General features: G+C 34.3%; 2 protein-coding genes across 3 annotated transcripts; one reads left to right on the top strand and one right to left on the bottom strand.

Moving 5' to 3' along the window:
* Positions 1-57: 57 nt before the first annotated feature.
* On the bottom strand, positions 58-6,840 carry LOC106179559 (plancitoxin-1-like). The gene is made up of 8 exons (XM_087009668.1): positions 6,684-6,840; positions 5,766-5,958; positions 5,383-5,455; positions 4,752-4,907; positions 4,023-4,211; positions 3,074-3,180; positions 2,221-2,355; positions 58-1,861 (listed from the first exon to the last, which is right to left on the bottom strand). Exons 1-8 carry the CDS (start codon positions 6,788-6,790, stop codon positions 1,757-1,759), a joined length of 1,065 nt encoding a protein of 354 aa, XP_086865794.1. The 5' UTR covers positions 6,791-6,840; the 3' UTR covers positions 58-1,756.
* A 468-nt stretch (positions 6,841-7,308) lies between these two features.
* LOC106154707 (uricase) lies at positions 7,309-17,565 on the top strand. 2 transcript variants are annotated; one of them, XM_087009669.1, is made up of 8 exons: positions 7,309-7,492; positions 10,300-10,531; positions 11,615-11,731; positions 12,003-12,081; positions 14,437-14,623; positions 15,058-15,181; positions 15,485-15,577; positions 16,811-17,565. In XM_087009669.1, exons 2-8 carry the CDS (start codon positions 10,304-10,306, stop codon positions 16,883-16,885), a joined length of 903 nt encoding a protein of 300 aa, XP_086865795.1. In that variant the 5' UTR covers positions 7,309-7,492; positions 10,300-10,303; the 3' UTR covers positions 16,886-17,565. The 2 variants fall into 2 exon arrangements, with proteins under 2 accessions (XP_086865795.1, XP_086865796.1); XM_087009670.1 differs by lacking the exon at positions 7,309-7,492 and adding an exon at positions 7,599-7,756.
* Positions 17,566-18,177: the final 612 nt, after the last annotated feature.

The raw sequence follows: 18,177 nt of genomic DNA, 5'->3' as shown, positions 1-18,177 counted from the left end.
TTTTAACTATCTACTAAGCGTATGTAGATCAATATTTTGAAACAAAAGGCATCATGGTTGAATAGTAATGTGGTTTATTTCATATTATGGTGGACCATTTTCTCCCTTTTCCCATTACATGGGATTCCACATACAAATAATCCATGTCAAACATTCGCTTTCTTTGAATGTGAATGATAAAAAGTAACCAACAAAAGTTTTTAAATTTTTCAATAAGAATTGCATAACAGAATTAAGATGGAAAAGTGGCAATTTCACAAGCAACAATGTAGTCTAAATGCATCACAGATACATTCAGCAGTGCTTTAAAAGTGAAGTCTGACTCGGAGGTAAAAACATTTTTTTTTTAATTCTTCAACTCTGATTGACCTCTTAGCAAAATGTGTCCAAGTTGACTAAATTCACAGAGATCAGTTAAAGCAGACTAAATCCACATAGATCAGTTATACAAAATTTTTATGATACCAACAAGGATATGGTATCCAAATTGAGTAACATGGCTGCAGATATTGAAAAATATATTATTACAAACTTTTCTGAAAAGAATACAACTTGAAAACAAGATAATTTGACAGGCATTTCTGGACATAAAAAACACTGTCCTATATGTAAAAATTACTTCCAAAGAGTTTTTGTCAGTTTTATATAGCTGCCAAAGTACAAATTGTTCATCTACTGTTTGTTTGTTTACTAGTAATATAAAAGTAAAACTTATATTTTTAAAGTGAAAAGTGTACAAAGATGGAGATTACAAAGATCCAAACACCATGACTATAATAGTATAAATGACAAATGCACTAATAACAAAATGCTTTACTAAAAAACTCTGAGAATATTGTCATCACCTCAGTATCCTGATTAAAAAAATAATAAAACTGTCCATATCTTACTGAGATAGGCAGTTAACATGCAAAGACAAAAGCGTGAGCTCCTTAGCAGAGGTGATAATAAGATTAAATATTTTGAACAGGGAAAGAATTCTTATACTCTAATATTCTATATTATATAATGCAGGCAAAATGATTCCATTTAAAAGTCTTCAGAAGAATTCACAATTTAGTCAAGGGAAAATGCAACAAATGGATATACTCTTTATGCATAGTTACTTAACATACGATGGGCTCCAATTATAACATATTGACTTTGGATATTAATTAGGATACTAAAATTGAGATTAAAATAACAGGAAATTTCTTCGAGCTGAGAAAATATTAAGAACCTTAAAACTTCATATGCTTCAGAAATAAAATTAAAGCGATAACAGCTGTTCATGTGATATTGATATTTCACAATAAATACATTGTAAACAAGGCACAGAAATTTAATAATAAATTCTATTTTACTACCAAAAAGGCAGTTACTTAAATGCAATTTTCTGGAATTTGTGCCTTTCATTGGACTATGTGACCTCCATAGATGGCTATACTCTGTAATAGTCTCTTAAGAGAGTATTACAAAAAACCAAACTTTTTAGAAAAAAAAACAGGACTAACTTTGAATATTGGAATGGATTCAATAACCATTAGTAAGTATGGAAAAATTTTTGTTTACCCCCGCAAAAAATTAATTTTTTGGCCAAAATGAACAGTTGTTATCCCTTGAACCTTGCGTGACTAACAAAATATTCAGTAACTGTACAAATGCCTTGTTTGTGTTAAAATCTTTGAACTGTGTATCTTGTATGAGTACTGAACTCAGCAGCATATTCATTTTGCTGAGATATTTGGCAACCCATTTCGGAGATTAGTATAATCCTTTATACTTTACAATGCTCAACCGCACCCACCAAGCCACTGAAAGACTTCCAGACCTGGCGGTTGTTCATGCACACTGTGCCTCCTCCTCTGTGAAGCTGACCTTCCTGGAAGAGAACAAAAAAAAACTTTCACTTAAAATTGAACCTTTTTTCACACAAAGCAACACTCTCTGCACTTGGATTTGATGTTTTATGCCATTCTTAATTAATAAATAATTCAGTTCTAAATGGCAGGTCAGACATTAAGACAACAATGTCTAACTGTGCATTTCAAAAGGGAATTTTCAACATCAGATGCTTTTATTTGTAATGTGGGTATTCATCAATTTAAAATACTGAATTGGGAAAGATAAATACCATCATACAGGTTCTGAAGACATGAGACATATCTTTGGGACATTTACAAACACGTAATTATGTATAATATAGTATCTTTAAACAAAAGAAAAATATTGACATGTCACCTGTCTGTTTATGTCGCCAATACAAGTCCAGTCTCCCTGTGTAGACTTGACTGTAACAGCCCACTTGGAATGGTCCTTGGTTTCTTTGAAGGCAATCTCTGTTTTAGGGAATGAAATATTCTGGATATTCTCCACCTAAACAGTAACAAAAAAAAAGGGAATATCAAAATAACCCATTGTATTCTATGATACCAAATCCATGGTTTTACCATCAAGTCAAATTTTCCAGACCTAAAAAAAAAAAAAAAGAAAGTAAAATAATCTCCCACTCACAAATTAATAACGCACTTCTATGTTCTGTACCATTTGTAATTCAATTTATTTAGTCATAAATGACAGGCCAAACACAAAGACATGTTTTCCTGTACATTCCAGTAGGAAATATTGTCGCAGGTTCACACAAATATAAACTGTGTGTTGTTATTATAGACCCTATTCAGAATAGGGGACTAACTAGTCTGAGGGTCAAATACTTCTCCACGCGATATCTTTTCATGCAGTGATTATTAGCAGATTGGACGGCAAGCTTTGTAGTGGGTCACCATATTTGACCCTAGGACTACTTAGTCTCCTATTCTGAATAGGGCCATAGACTTAAGGTGCATTCCCATAAACACCACGGGTCCATGTGGTTTGACCCAACTCTGCAGGGACTCGACCCAACTCTGCAAGGACACTCGCTGAGTGCAATCAGCTAACTTGCATGGCAGGCCTCCTTTTGCATAATCACCAGCTTCTCTGTTTTCGACTTAACGTTAATCTGTTAAGCTGTTGGCACTCAGCTTGAGTCCCGCAGAGCCAAGTCAATCCACATAGGCCGATGTGTCTATGGGAATGGAGCCTTAGCACTTACATGGAATGGGCCCTTGCAGTAGGATGGTGTCTTCCCCGGTCCATTCTGCCAGGTTTCTGTGTACAAGCTGCTGGCCAGGTATGGGCCAACATAGGAATCATACAAGTCTAGTGAAAAAAAAAATCTTTTTTTATTCTTGTACTGATAATAGTGCATTTTGGTGCAAGGGCTATGATATAACATAGGAAATTCATGATGTATTCCCTGACTAAAAAGACAGAAGTGGATCCAGGGGTTGGTAGAGTAGGAACACTCCCCCTCCCTTGACCGTGCCACTTCATTATGTAACGCTCCCTCCCCCCGCCACCCCCAACCCCCATCCTGGACCTGCAAGTACAAAGTATTTCACACCCCACACTTGGATACGTAAAACACTCTTTCTTCTTGAAATAAATATAAATAAGAGCCAAACACATTTCAGGTTTGTCTCGCTTAGGCCTTATTGATAAGTGAAAAAAGAGAGGACATAATTCTAGCATTTTTCAAGCAATTTTTCAATTCAAGCACAGCTAATTTTAATGAATTCCATGTTTCAATATTAACTGAGATTACTCCAATGATATTACAATCTTGAATGTGATTTAGATTTAGTTAGTCTTAGACCCCATTCCCAGAGATTAGATCGATCCAACTAGATCGACCTAACTCCCTGGGTGTTCACACTAAATAGTTGTCAGCCGAGCGAGCACGAAAGTTAATTACCCCCTTACAGCTTGTAGTAGGCGGGACGGACATTTAAGCCAGATTATCTGACAGTAATTTAGTGAGACTCCCCACGGGGATAGATCGATCTAAAATCTATGGGAATGCACCCTTAAATAAGTGGTGCAGAAAATAAAAAGGAGGCAGTGTGAAAATTACAAACAATTAAATAAGAATATAGAAGGGTATAAAAAAATTGACTAACAAGGTGCATGCAGTGATGATAATAACAATAATGGAATCTCACCAGCTCCAAAATCTGCATCCTTGGCAAAGACAAGGAATTTCTCTCCACCTGCAGAATTGATCATCTTTGTGCGGTTCCCATTACGGAACTTGCCATGCAGCATGCCCAGGAATGCACGGTCAGTGTGCTCAAACTTAGCTGGAAAGTTCTTGCCATAGATCCATGGTCGGTTGTATGTCATTTGTTGAGCTGTAGAAATTGAAAAGTTTGGGTCTTAATTAAACTTAAATACATGACACGACTTTAAAGCAACTCAAAGTATGTCTATTCTTTAATCCCAAAACTTCTAATAAAATGAATTTGGATAGATTTTGAAAAAAAAATGTGTAGTGCTCAGTATAGCAGAAATGAAAGAGACAAAAAACCCTGAAGGTGCCAGTGTCAAAGCTAGTCATCTCTAGATGGGGGCATAAATACAACACCGAAATACCCACATTTCTGGATAACTCGGGAAGACTTAAATCTCTCTGTTGATTAAAAGATTATTTTAACTAGGTAGTGACAATTTACGTGAGAAATCACTCATCAAGAGTGGTGTCAGCCTCTGGATGTGTTATGGACACACACAGAAATGACTTACCAATGGTGTCAGCCTCAGGATGTGCTATGGACAAACAGAAATGACTTACCAATGGTGTCAGCCTCTGGATGTGCTATAGACAAACAGAAATGACTTACCAATGGTGTCAGCCCCAGGGTGTCTTATGGACATACACAGGAATCACTTACCAATGGTGTCAGCCTCTGGATGTGTTATAGAAATACACAGGAATGACTGTCCATTTTCCCTAGCAGAATCCGGCCATGAGTATTTCTTGAATTCTGGAAATCGGGGGACACTATGCACCATCCAGAACCCAGTGTAAACATCCATGGCAAGGACACCTTTTAATATTGCAAATAAAAGAAATATATGATTTATAAAAACTATACATTCTCCTTTCCTTTGGAATAAAATATTTTTCACCATTTGTAAATCTGAACATGCATAAGTAACAGCTGGTGACTTGATCTGACTTGGCTTGGAACTACAGGAACGTTATTCTCTCAGTAACTTTTTGGGCTTAGATCCTTAGAAACTATTGGCACTTGAAAAGCATTTTACAAAATTGCAATCCATAAACTGGCTTTTCAGCTCTTTCTAACAGTTTCTGATTTTTTTAATTCTCATAATTTTAAATGCAAAAATGTCATTTTCTCAACATTTTTGGATACTGAATACATGTACCTTATTGATAAAGGAAAATTGTTAAAATTTCCTGGAAATATGTGTATGCTATAATTTAGAGGTCTAACATTTTTTTTTTTGCTTTTATTACCACTGCTCTCACAGCATTATGGTAAAGATCCATTGCCCTACCTTTAGTGTGTCCATATTCCTCTGTTTTCTCTCCACTCGGAGTCTCATCATTGTACATGCCAAATGCCACTTCCTTTAATTAAGATATTCAATTTAGTCAATATCAGGTGACTCCATTTTACACCCATGCAGCAGTTCACTTGACTAAACCTGTCCTAACATATTATTTAATTTAAAAAATACTTAATTCAAATTCATTATCAAATTACTTTGACTATACCTAAAATGACTTCAAAATATAGTTTTGAACATTATATATATATATATATATATATATATATATATATATATATATATATATATATATATATATATATATATATATATATAAAATAGATACAAAATATAACAATTGAAGCTAATACTGTTAAAATACTTTTTACCTCCGTGGTGTTTTCAGCTTTGTAAAGTGGCTCTAATGTCTTATAGATGGCACCTCCAGTACCGTTTAACGAATTATTTGAAAGTGCCCATGCCACTGACACAGTATTATTGTCCATATAGAAATATGCCAAGCCTTCCTTTACAAATGGATTCGAGCTTTCGGCTATCTTTGGAATCTTGTAGGCAATAAACCTGTAAATAAGATTTGAATTAAAAAATATATATTTCTTGTCTGTTTTGCAAATATTTCATCCTTATAAAGACACACATAATGACACTTGTACAGTATTTAGAAGTGTGGTACGTAGAATAAGATATGTGGAGACTTTATCTATATGACACTCTTCTGTAATAGCCATGGTTATTATGTTGTCAATCTTTCAAAATGGCCTGGAACAGAAATTTAAAGTGTACCCCACATTGCGAAAAAGGGCTTTCATTTGTACTAATCCTGTAATGCTCCATCATGTGATTTGTACCATTCTGATGATTCATAACAACAAGTTAAGATAATAAAGGCTACTGGTGCATAGTCTCTGCATGTTTACAATTAACTGGGGTGTATGATCGGCTATAGGCACTGTTCTTTACATGACTCATGGAAGAGAGATCAGCTGACTAGGCATTAACCTTAACCTGGCAAGACCGATCCACATTCTTGCCTCAATTACAGAAACACCATCATCATCATGTGATTTGTAAAATTGTAAATCTATAAAATCATTAAATCTATTTCAAAAAAAAAAAAAAAAAAATACGTCGAAGGTTGGACACCGACTACTACACTACACTTTTATCTTAGCCAGGAAGCAAAATAATATAATTACACCGCAGCGAAGGCTGAGAAGAATCTTTGAGATATCTCCGGCGATTCCCCAATAAAAAAACAGGTGTCAGTCCATTTGCACACCACTTACCAATCTACTGCCTTTCCATTCTCACCAACACACTGTAGGCTCGACCAACAGTTGTTGATGTAGATAGATAAACAGCATATAAACAGCAACACGAAAGGTGTTTCCATCCTTGCTTTCGGCTACTTGCTCGCCTGAAACTTAAAGGTCACGTGAGGTCACTGAGTATACCGCGTGTCTAAATTTGACGTTAATTGAAATTCGTAACCAGAGACGTTTTTCATGTATTCAAAAATAAAACCATTTAAAAATTGATACTTTTTTATGTATTCAAAAATAAAATCATTTAAAAATTAATAATAAAAATAGATAAGCATCTTATTTATTTCTTTTGTAATGTCTCAAATAAAATTAATGCAATGTTCAACTTTATGGCGCATGTAAATATTGAGTCAACTTTGACCTCTTTTAACCTATGATTTTATTCAAAGCCCAAAATGATATATTATTTTCCGTAACAAAAAGATTCTGCCTTGATTTTAATTTTTGAAATTTTTGTGCATCAGTAATTTAAACTTTTTATGCTTACTTTCTTTAAATTTTACTTCGTATTTTAGTTTTGCAAAGTTCATGATTGTTATTTTTCCTAACCTTCTCTAAAATCCCATATAAAATCCCACTTTAGGGCTCCGTTCTTACTCAGATAAGCATGCATTCAACCCATGCCTCTCAAGTTCAACGCCGGGACTTAAAGTCACGTAGCCCACCCTCCGAAGCTCACCGCTTGCTGCTACAGTTGATCGACAGAACTGAAACCTTAGTCTACCCAAATTGATTTAAACGATACGTGCATTTGACCCAATCTAAAACAGGTGAGGATTGTGCACATTGTAAACAAGTTACATAACGACATTAAGTTTTAACCTAACTAGCTGTAGTGAGTTGGGACTGAGACTTAGAAAGTGATAGTTGTAGCAGATCGATGTCTTATCTCAGTCAAGCATGAACTGAGCCTTTACTGACTTTACTGGGCATTTATTGGCATTACTGTACATCGCTGACTTAAAAATACTGACTATTGTGTTGATCACTCTCTGTCTGTAAAAATCTCTTCACACAGAGTCATCATAACCAAGGTAAGCAAAGCGTGATTTGACAAACATAACGCAAATGTGTGTTAAGAATAATTTTTATTTCATAAATCTAAAAAATCACTTTGAAGACGTACTCTGTAGTACAAAAGGAGGTCAATTTTCTTGCTAAATACTCAAGTTAATTGTTGACATCTGTTTATACAATTTTATGTATTTCTTTTTGCTTTCCTTATGTGTACAAATTGGTTGAATTATTTACTTGAGTATATTTCCTAACTATATAGTTATACACACACAAGATATACATGTTAAGGTGCACATAACTATAAAACGAAAGACAGCATGTATATCTGCATGTCAGCTGCCAATCTTTTGCTTGCCCCTCACCTTACTGCTGAAAAGCCAACCTGGATATTTGCCTTCGACATTTGTCTAAGAGTGGTGCTACCTTGAAATAGTACACACATAAATTGAAAAATGGACAGTGGTGCTAAGTACCAAGGCCGGGTGACTATTCATGTAGCACACATATTGTACTGTCAATCTCTAATGCTATTTAAGTGCAGTTGGAAACAACATTTTAGACCCTAATACTTGAGATGTTATAAAGCAACTCAGATAATGAAATGATACCTGCAGATGATGCATGTAGTAAGGGATGGATGGGATCACCATGACAACTTGAGGTATACATGCACTGTAGACCATTTGCACATGTTGTTGAACATGTATGCAGCCGTGACTGGTCAGCAAAAAGTGACCATCGTGTGCAGAAATAACATGCAACCTTATCAGAAATGGCAAGTTGGAATTCTGCCAGTGTTTCATGGTACAGCAAATAAAAGTGCAGGAGAGGGTCATTGAAATGAATATTTTTTAGCATTATTCATAATACTGGTAAAATATTCTTGATAACATCAAGGACATCCGCACTTTATTAGTGCTACAAAAAATGAGCCAACTCAAAGGTGATTAGGGTCCCTGTACCAAGGCCACCAGCATCAAGGTCAATTTGAATCACTTTCACTTATAAAGGTCTTTAACTAGTAAACAACCTAGTTTTTATAATACCTATCTGGCATTTATCTGCAGAGGTTCAGTGGTTCAAGTCAAAGTATTGATAAATGTTCTCAAGGTGTTCATTGATCTTAAGTATATATAACTATGTAACTGCATATAGAGAAGAAACCAGTGTACGTATTACTGTCTAGTAAATTAACTGTAACATGAAGAACTATGGTTAGAAAATATCAATTTCAAAGGTAAAAATGTGAATGAACCCCTGTTTTTTAGTCTGCCTTTAATTATATGAAACAAGTTTTATTTCATTTTCATAAACATAGTCAATTGAATATGGAATGTTTGACCTTTTCCTGACACAAAACCTTGCAGGCTAGGAATGAACATTGTCAAAACATGTCAGATGTGGGCTTGGGCCACACTTCCACTTTAATGTTAATAATATATAAATATACTGGTTCATTAACAAAACACTGAACATCTTTTACAGACTAATAAAGGGTAGGCACTATTTATTGGTTATGTATAACTTTATACTGGGGAAGATTAAAGGGATAATAACTCTTCGGATGAAATCTATATTTCACAACAAAAACATTGTGAATAACTCATAGAAATATAATATATCCTGTTTTACCACAAAAACGGCAGTTATAGCTATTATTCTGATATCTGAGCTTGTCTTTAGACCACGTGACCTCCATTGATGGCTATACTCTGTTAAAATCTCTTAAGAGATTTTAACAAAAAACCAAACTTTTTAGAAAAAAACCAGGGACTAACTTTGAATGTAAAAATGGATTCATTAACCATTGGTAAGTATGGGAAAATTGTTGTTTACTCCAGGAAAATTCATTTTTTGGCCGAAACGAAGAGTTATTATCCCTTTAATTTAAAAAAAAATCACACAGCACTCAGTGTATAAATATACCAGGTCCAATAATTGAATTTGTTCAGCTATATGGAAGAAGCTAAACTACAGAATCCTTTTTTCTTTGCCTAGATGTCCCTCAGCATGCAGCAGTGTCATTAGTTCATGCATGTTTTAAATTGTGCCTTAAAAGCAGTCTAGAAATAATTTATTTCATGGCGAGACGACTGTGAAAAATAACCACGTGATGGTTTGGAGACAGACTTAGTGCAGTGCTTTGAAAGCTAGGACAGGTAGAAGTGACTGGGATTACATTTCTACCTGTCCTAGCTGTTTCAGGGCATTCAAAAATTTTAATTCTTTGTATATAACAGAAATTTTACGTGTGGGCATCCAGTAAGTGTGAAAATAAAGAACCGTGCATCGTTCGTCTCTGAAGCTCAACCTCTATTTCCTATCCATGTTTTGTTGTAAATTAATAACCAAGATTCCCTTATGGACTTGGTTTGACACTATTTTGTTTCTTAATTATCATTTGTTTAAAAAATTACCAAGTTTTTCCAACTCACATAGGTATTTCACTGGGTTAAAAAAGAGGTCAACAATATTATTGCAACTGACTACCATATATAACTTGTTACATTTTTGTAGTCTTTTAATCTGAATCGTCTGTATTTCTTGCATGTTTTTAAAGCACCATGTTATCAGACCATGAAGTGCAGATAGCAGACAGTGACTATGGCAAGAACTATGTCAAGTTACTTAAAGTACGCCGCGAGGGCCGGGTGCACCATGTACAGGAGCTGGAAATCAACACAGCCTTGACACTGAGCTCAAAGAAAGACTATCTAAGAGGTGACAACACTGATGTCATTGCGACTGATTCACAGAAGAACACCTGTTATATTCTGGCTAAACAGAATGGGGTCAGTATGTGGTGATGATAATAATAATTATGATAATAAATATTATTTATTTAGACTCTAAAATTCAAAGTTTTGAATAGACTTTTTAATGTAAGATGCACGTTAAAGAAAACTGATACAGCAATATGATCTTAGGTAGAATTAATAGTTTTCTTTTCTGATATTTAATAATAAGAAAGATATACCCCAGAGGATGAAGCATGAGCAGATGCCACATATCCATCACCATTGCAAATTCGTGTTGGAATTGAGTGTGACATTTACTGTAATGTCTAAAACAAAAAGTCTAGACTTAGTGTGTCATGAATTCACGCATTTAATATATGCTTGTAAAATACACCACATCTTTTGTTCTCAGTATAAATGTGAATATTCCTTTTTTGTGAAAGTTGAATTGTTTTAATATTGATATCATAGTCCAAACTGCCAAGGATAAGTTGTAATGATTTTAATAACATAATGCAATTTGACATTAGGATAATGTCAATATTTGCAGTGGTGCCTAAAAGTAACACAACATCACTTAAGTTAGTTTCATACCTAGACTTTGATAGCATCCATACATTTGTGTTAAATGACAGGTGTAGCTGGATCTGACAATACAAATTAAATATTTACTTGGATGGTGATGGATATATATAAGCTCTTTATTGTTGCACAATTGTTTAGACAGTAATAATAAGAGGAGAAATTAATTTGATTGTTCTATATACCATTATACGTATGATGTGTCTGCATTTTCTTCCTTGATAAAAGGGAATAGGGGAAAAAAACATCCAGGAGGGTTTAACTTAAACTATAAAGACAGTGGAGAGTTTTTCAATTTGATTTTCTGTACATTCATTTTGACAAAATATTTTGGAAATTTTTATTTATATCCTGTTTACAAATACAACATTATAGTATGTCCAACTTGCATAAAGACTGTATGTTCTCTCGCCCATCTTATTTTGACAACCTGAGTTTCAGAGATAACTTGAAACTTACCTCTACACTATATCATACCCATTTTGAGTTACTTTAAACTCAGGGTGTATCTTGATGAATTGAAAAATAACCTGATGAAGACTTTCTTTTCTTCAGATAGATACCATTGAAGTGTTTGCTCAGATTTTAGCCAATCACTTCTTGACCAAGTATCCATGGGTGGTTAAGGCAAATATCCATATAGAGCAGGCTCCTTGGAAGAGGATACAGCAGGTAAACCCAATTTATTATAATAGTTAATTCACGGCTGAACTGTTTTGAATCTTTTTCAGAAAGTAAATAAATACTTTAATATTTTTATTAATTTTTTTCAACTTGATGCAAACTTCATTAGCCTCTATTTATATTTTTCAGGATTGTATAAATTTTGTGAAAAAATTTTGAAATAAAGAAAGCAAACTGATCATAATGAATTATTTTCTTGTGCAAGTTAAAAATGAATTGTGTTTTCTCAAAGCATTCTGGCATTTTTATTTCATTTCAGGGAGGACGGGAACATGTGCATGCATTCATCTCTAGCCCTGAATGCATACGATTCTGTGATGTTATACAGGAAAAACATGGTAAGTCCATTTATCAAGGAATAATTTTGTTTAGGTTAGGATCCATGCAAGCACTTAAGACAGTGCAAGGAAATACAGGATCTTTCTTTAATTTGGCTGAGAAAAGCTATGAAGTGACCGAGTCAAAATTTTATAAATAAAACAACCAAATTTGTCATATTTGATGAAACAAGCAAGATAATATGAGCACCAGACTGATAAGAGTTCTAAATAGAAACAATGAAATGCCCCTACCTTCAGCGTTAGATTTCCCTGCTGAAGGATAAAAACAATGTTGTCCATGCACTACCAAATTGAATAGAGAAAAAAGACTAGATTTATTCATCTATTGGACAGAGATACAGTTAGACCCCATTTCCAGAGATTAGATCGATCTACTTTAGATCGACCTAACTCCCTGGGGGTTCACGCTAAATAGCTGTCAGCCGGACGGACACGAAAGTTAATTACCCCCTTACAGCTTGTAGTAGGCGGGACGGACATTTAAGCCGGATTATCTGACAGTAATCTAGTGAGACTCCCCGCGGGGATAGATCGATCTAAAAGCCCTGGGAATACAGCCTTAGACCTTTAAGAAAAGCCCTGTTACAACTGAAATATTGACTTTTGTTTTCCTGGACCAAACATGCTGTCTTAAGTATATTTTTTTAGAGAACCCATGAAAACCTATTTCCTCACATTGACAATGCAATTTCCTATCAGTGACAGTTATTATGGATTATAGATACATGTGCAGTTAGATTTGAATGATCTGAACTGCAGGTGACTGCAGGATTTTTTTATATTAATTTTATAACATGGAACCACAAACACTAATCAACAATTTTAGCAAGTTTCAGGGAGTAACTTAAACCTTATGTAATTAACATCTGGTTCTCAATTATGTACTAGTACATGTGTATCTACCCTCATTTAGCCCTTTTACTGTGTTCATCCACTATAACTTTGGAACAATATACCTTGATGGAACATTGTCTTTGTATCTGTTTTTGTGTAAACTTATTTCAAAACTGTCATTGTAGTCTCAATACTGCAGTATTATAGAATATATTGTGAGACCCTATAGTAATTGTAAAAATATACTTGTACTGTAGTAAGAGAATGATAATGATAAGGTAATGATATGTATATGGTTGTATTAAACCTCTATAATCAGCTTTATGGAAAGGAAAAACACATTTATTACATAATTCCTTCATAAAAATGGTTTGGTTTCGTATATGATGCCTAAGGAGAATTTTATTGATTTTTTTTCCCTGTTGAGAATAATCAGACAACCACAGATGAAATTATTAATAACTCAAAGGTTGATTGCAGGTTAATGGTTTCCTGATCTACATCATTATCTGTTTTATACAGATGTCAGGTCTAGTTAGAAACTGGGTTGTTTCTCAAAATGTATCACTGCATTGCTTTCTTATACAGTAACTTGATTTCTGATGCATAGAGTTTCACCTTGAAAACTCACGTGATTGCTGTACATTTTCTAGTCTCACATGTCATCATGAAATGCCATAGCCTAGCGTGATATCCTTTAATATGTCCGGTCTAATAAGAAATTCTGGATTACATGTAGACTCAAGAGGAGATGGACGAAGCTCAGAAACATAAAAAAAAATTGAAAAGTGTTGGAGATCAAATTATGCTAAAAACAATGAAAAACATTTATTTCAGTCTTTTCAGAAGTGATTTGGTGAAACATTATTAAGTAATATGACTGGTAGGATGGGTAAATTAATTTCAACTAACCTAATGCATAATATGTGCATATGCCTAAAAAACATTTGCTATGCCTAATTAAATTGCTTTGGGGCATTCAGGAAAAGTGTATGTTTTTCTGTTTAAAAGTTTGAGCATTTTTTTGTATGACTACAGAACAAAAACTGTCAGTTTCATTACACTTGTAACTGTAAGGAAACTTACTTTCACATGACCAGCAATACATATCACAAAGGAGGGAGTATTCTTATTCATCCAATGGTGTGATATCATTTAATTAAGAGGAAAAGTAGAAAATCCAAATTTACATTGTTATCTTTAGTTACCCCTCAAGTCACTCGCACTCATTTCCCTGGCCCTGGTTTCACAAAAAACTGAAATCAGGTTCCCTGGCTGAGAACTTAACTACCAAGGCTACATGGTCATATCTTACCCTATCAGGAGCAGTGTAACAGCACCCTCATGGAAATCGTAGTCAGCTAAGCCAGGGAACTAACTAACTTAAATTTTTTTAGGAAACTGGCACCTGTTGAAGATCAGTGGTACTGATCACAACAATGGACCGTAGCTTTATTAATAAGAAAGTCAATCATTAGATTTATTGTACCTCTTCTGTAACATGCCTCATGGTTCTAGGTGTTCCCAAGGTCAGCGCTGGATTGAAGGGCATGAAGATTCTGAAAACCACCGCCTCTTCCTTTGTCAATTTTGTGGATGACGAGTATCGCATCTTGCCAGACATGAGTGATCGAATCTTTTGCACTGTGGTTCAGGCAAAGTGGGATTACAGCACAACTGAGGGGCTAGCTTATTGTAATTCATGGTAAGAACTTAAAATAAAGTGAATGCAGGTGACCCGTGTTTTAATCGAAGGTGTGCCCTTGTCTTCGTTTTTAAATCTGCATATCAGTGAGCCATAAACAGATTCTTTTTACAACTTGATTTTTCAACCAAAAGAAAGCTTTCTTTTGCTGCCATTTATTTATTGCTTTGAAATTTAATTTAAGATAAGACATTTGTTTCACTATTATTTTTCTATCAAAAAATAAGAACACTGATTGGGGCGAAATATATCAATCGTGTAAAAATCATTCAATGAACATATCATTCTTGTATCTGGAGAAACTTAAATCGCATTTTGCTATCCTGTGTAGAGGAACAGTTGTTGCCATTTGCTTGCAGCATTTGAGCCTCCAAAGTTGTACACAACAAATTTATATACTAGGTAATATTATATATATTCTTATATTTTTACAGGTCTGCAGTAAAAAGTGCCATCCTGGACAAATTTGCTGGTCCTCCCGACCAAGGATTGTTCTCTCCCTCTGTCCAGCATACACTTTATCTTGCTCAAAAGCAGGCTCTGTCCAAGGTCCCACAGGTAAGTTTTCTTCTTCCTTCTCCTCTTCCTCATGGCATTCTGGTTAATAGTTACCAGGTAGTGTTTTACATGATTTACGGTCTTTCATAATAGGTACCCTTGTCATCAATGTGTAGAAGGGACCATATTTATGTAAAATAATTTTTATTTATTTCTTTATTTTCCCATTAAGTTCAGGTGTATTTAAAATCTGTCTTGTCAAAACAATTTCACCTGCAGTATATTGAGTGAAGGTGAAACTCCTTTAGAATCATTTATGCTGCGAATATGCTGTACTGTAATTGGTCTCGTATCATCTTTCAGATCAGCCGCATAGAATTGGTGCTGCCAAATGTGCACGCCTACAAATTTGACTTCAGCAAGTTTACAAAATTGGGAATCACAGACAATAATGAAGTGAGTGAGAGAAAATACTTATATTTGAGGATGTTTTACTAATCTGATAGCACAGTTACATGTTTTATATCATTGGCACATTTTAAATGAACTTATAAGTAGCATTATGTTTAAGAAATATATATGTCAAAGGCCCAGACCAAATCTAGTCCTATGTATAAAAAGCCTAGACCCCATGTTTATTACACCCTGGCTGGGCCCATTCTTTATGTTGTCTTTGCATTGTTAACAGCATAATGGGCAAGTTAATTGACCAAGTTAATTGGCCAAGCTGCCAGTTTGTTTGTATGGCATGTGCAGGGAATGCCTTAGATCAAGGCACATATTATTAGACCTACAGATGTGGCAAATGAGATAAAGTATTTCATTACCTGTGATTTGTAAAATACATCTGAAGATGTATCCTAATGTATCCTAATAAATCGACTTTATCAGTGTTCTAAACTGGCATAGATTATGATGTAAATAAAAATATAACTTTAGGGAGTTTTTTTATAGCTGTGCCTGCAAATAGAGCAAAGTTTTACTAGTAATTCACACCTATCTTTAATTATCCTTAAGAAAATGCAGAGATTTTCCCAAAAGGTCAACAAAACATTAAAGAGCAAACTTTTTCCTACAATCTGTATAAAATCTAGATAACTAAAATAACACACTAACAAATGGAGCCCACCTTTAATTAACCGTTTCTTTAGTAAATGTGACTAAATCAATCTACGTCTTTTCTTTAAACATTAAACATCTTTAAAAGTATGATCCTCAGATGTATTTTACAAATCACAGGTAATGAAATACTATATCTCATTTGCCACACCTGTAAGAATAATAATATGTGCCTTGATCTAAGACATCCCCTGCACATGCCATACAAACAAACTGGCAGCTTGGCCAATTAACTTTGTTAATTAACTTGCCCAATATGCTGTTAACAATGCAAAGACACCATAAAGAATGGGCCCAGCCAGGGCGTATTAAACATGGGGTCTGGGCTTTTTATGCATAGGACTAGATTTGATCCGGGCCTTTGACACATACATATTTTCATGTAATTTAAGGTGCTATGTGGAGGATTCCTTATACACAGACTCTAATTTTGACATTTAAACATTAATTTATACTGAAAAACGGTAACCAAGTAGGACAACATTTAGACATTAATTTATGCTGAGAAAAGCATGTAGGGCCGTCGTTTTTACATCATGCATTAAGGTGGGTTTTGTATTGTCTTTTCAGATATTCCAACCAGCTGACAAACCGTCAGGCAACATACGTGCAGTACTAGAAAGAAATGTCAAGTCTAGACTGTAGGAGAGAAATGAATGAAAATTAACATCGTCAAACTGCTGCTTGTATATTCAGGGATATTGTGAAGTCACCATTTAAGAATTTTTTGTGACCTCCATACCAGAGGATTTTGGATTAGTCATGAGCAGCGACACTGTCAGTGATAGTCAAGAACTTGTTTGTGAATTTTATGAAAATGCAATACAGATATGATACAAATATCAAAGTCACGTACCTCAAGGGATTCAACCCATAATTTTCTTCTTTCAGCTTTTAAGGTCTGGTGCATGCACGTGGAATAGTTAAGCTGTAATAGCATCTTATACAGTAAGACTTACATTTAGAAAGGAAGCATTTTGTGTGAGGTTTCAAAAATTAATCAAAAATGCACATTCAGATTTGGTGTTTTTGGTTGATTTGAGGAGTTTCACAGTAGGCATTTAATATTAAAAAAATTGAAAACACAGTCCAAATGCATTTAGTTTAATGTTTATTGTCCCTTTTGAAAAACTTTTTCTTTTTACATCATGTATTCTGCTGAACAGGTGATGGTTTAAAAAGCTTATCATAAAATGTGTGAGCAGCATTTTTATATTACATAGCAATTATAAAGTCATATTACATATTTCAGCATTTGTGGAATATGGGCAATTTTAAGAAAATATCAAATATATTAGTACTAATAAAGAGCATTTAGATAATTATACTGAATGATATGCAAGTATGGCAGCAGTTATATCAAAGAATTCTGTGGATACAATATCAACACTTTTTTTTTTGGCCTGCAAATTCATTTTAAATAAAATTAATATAGCTCAATCCTAATTAAATTTGCAACACCTATTTTTGTTATCATCATATAAGTCCTATTCACACTGTTTTGGCCAATAGAAATGAATCTTGTAATTGGCCATGTTAAGCATTGGGAGTTCTGTTTCGATCATTCACTAGCGTATGGCCAGACAGAGAAGTCGTCTATCTCCAATAATGGTGGGAAAAAGGGGAAGTGCATCGCACAGTGCGAAAAGGGCCCAAATTGACTGTTGAAATTAATTCTCTTAGTTTGAGGTTGGGTCTTGAAATTGTTGTTCTGTTGTCTCTAGACCTTGGTTCATGTTGTTATGTTTTTGTTTTATAAGTTGTAATTTTAGTCATGAAGTCATAAGATAATATCAGCAATCTGCTAAGACATATATATATGCTATATATTAATTATATTTTAGTTATATTGAATATAAGGGCATATGTTTAGAAAAATCTAGCCTTTGTGCACATTTTAAACTTTTGTCATACTTGTTTTGTCCAGAAAGAAATTG

This window comes from Lingula anatina, chromosome 3 (assembly GCF_051362555.1).
Source record: "Lingula anatina isolate TDL-2025a chromosome 3, LinAna3.0, whole genome shotgun sequence".
Taxonomy (NCBI): Eukaryota; Metazoa; Brachiopoda; class Lingulata; order Lingulida; family Lingulidae; genus Lingula; species Lingula anatina.
The sequence above is the reverse complement of the archived record's forward strand: the minus strand, read 5'-3'. Positions and strand labels throughout refer to the sequence as shown.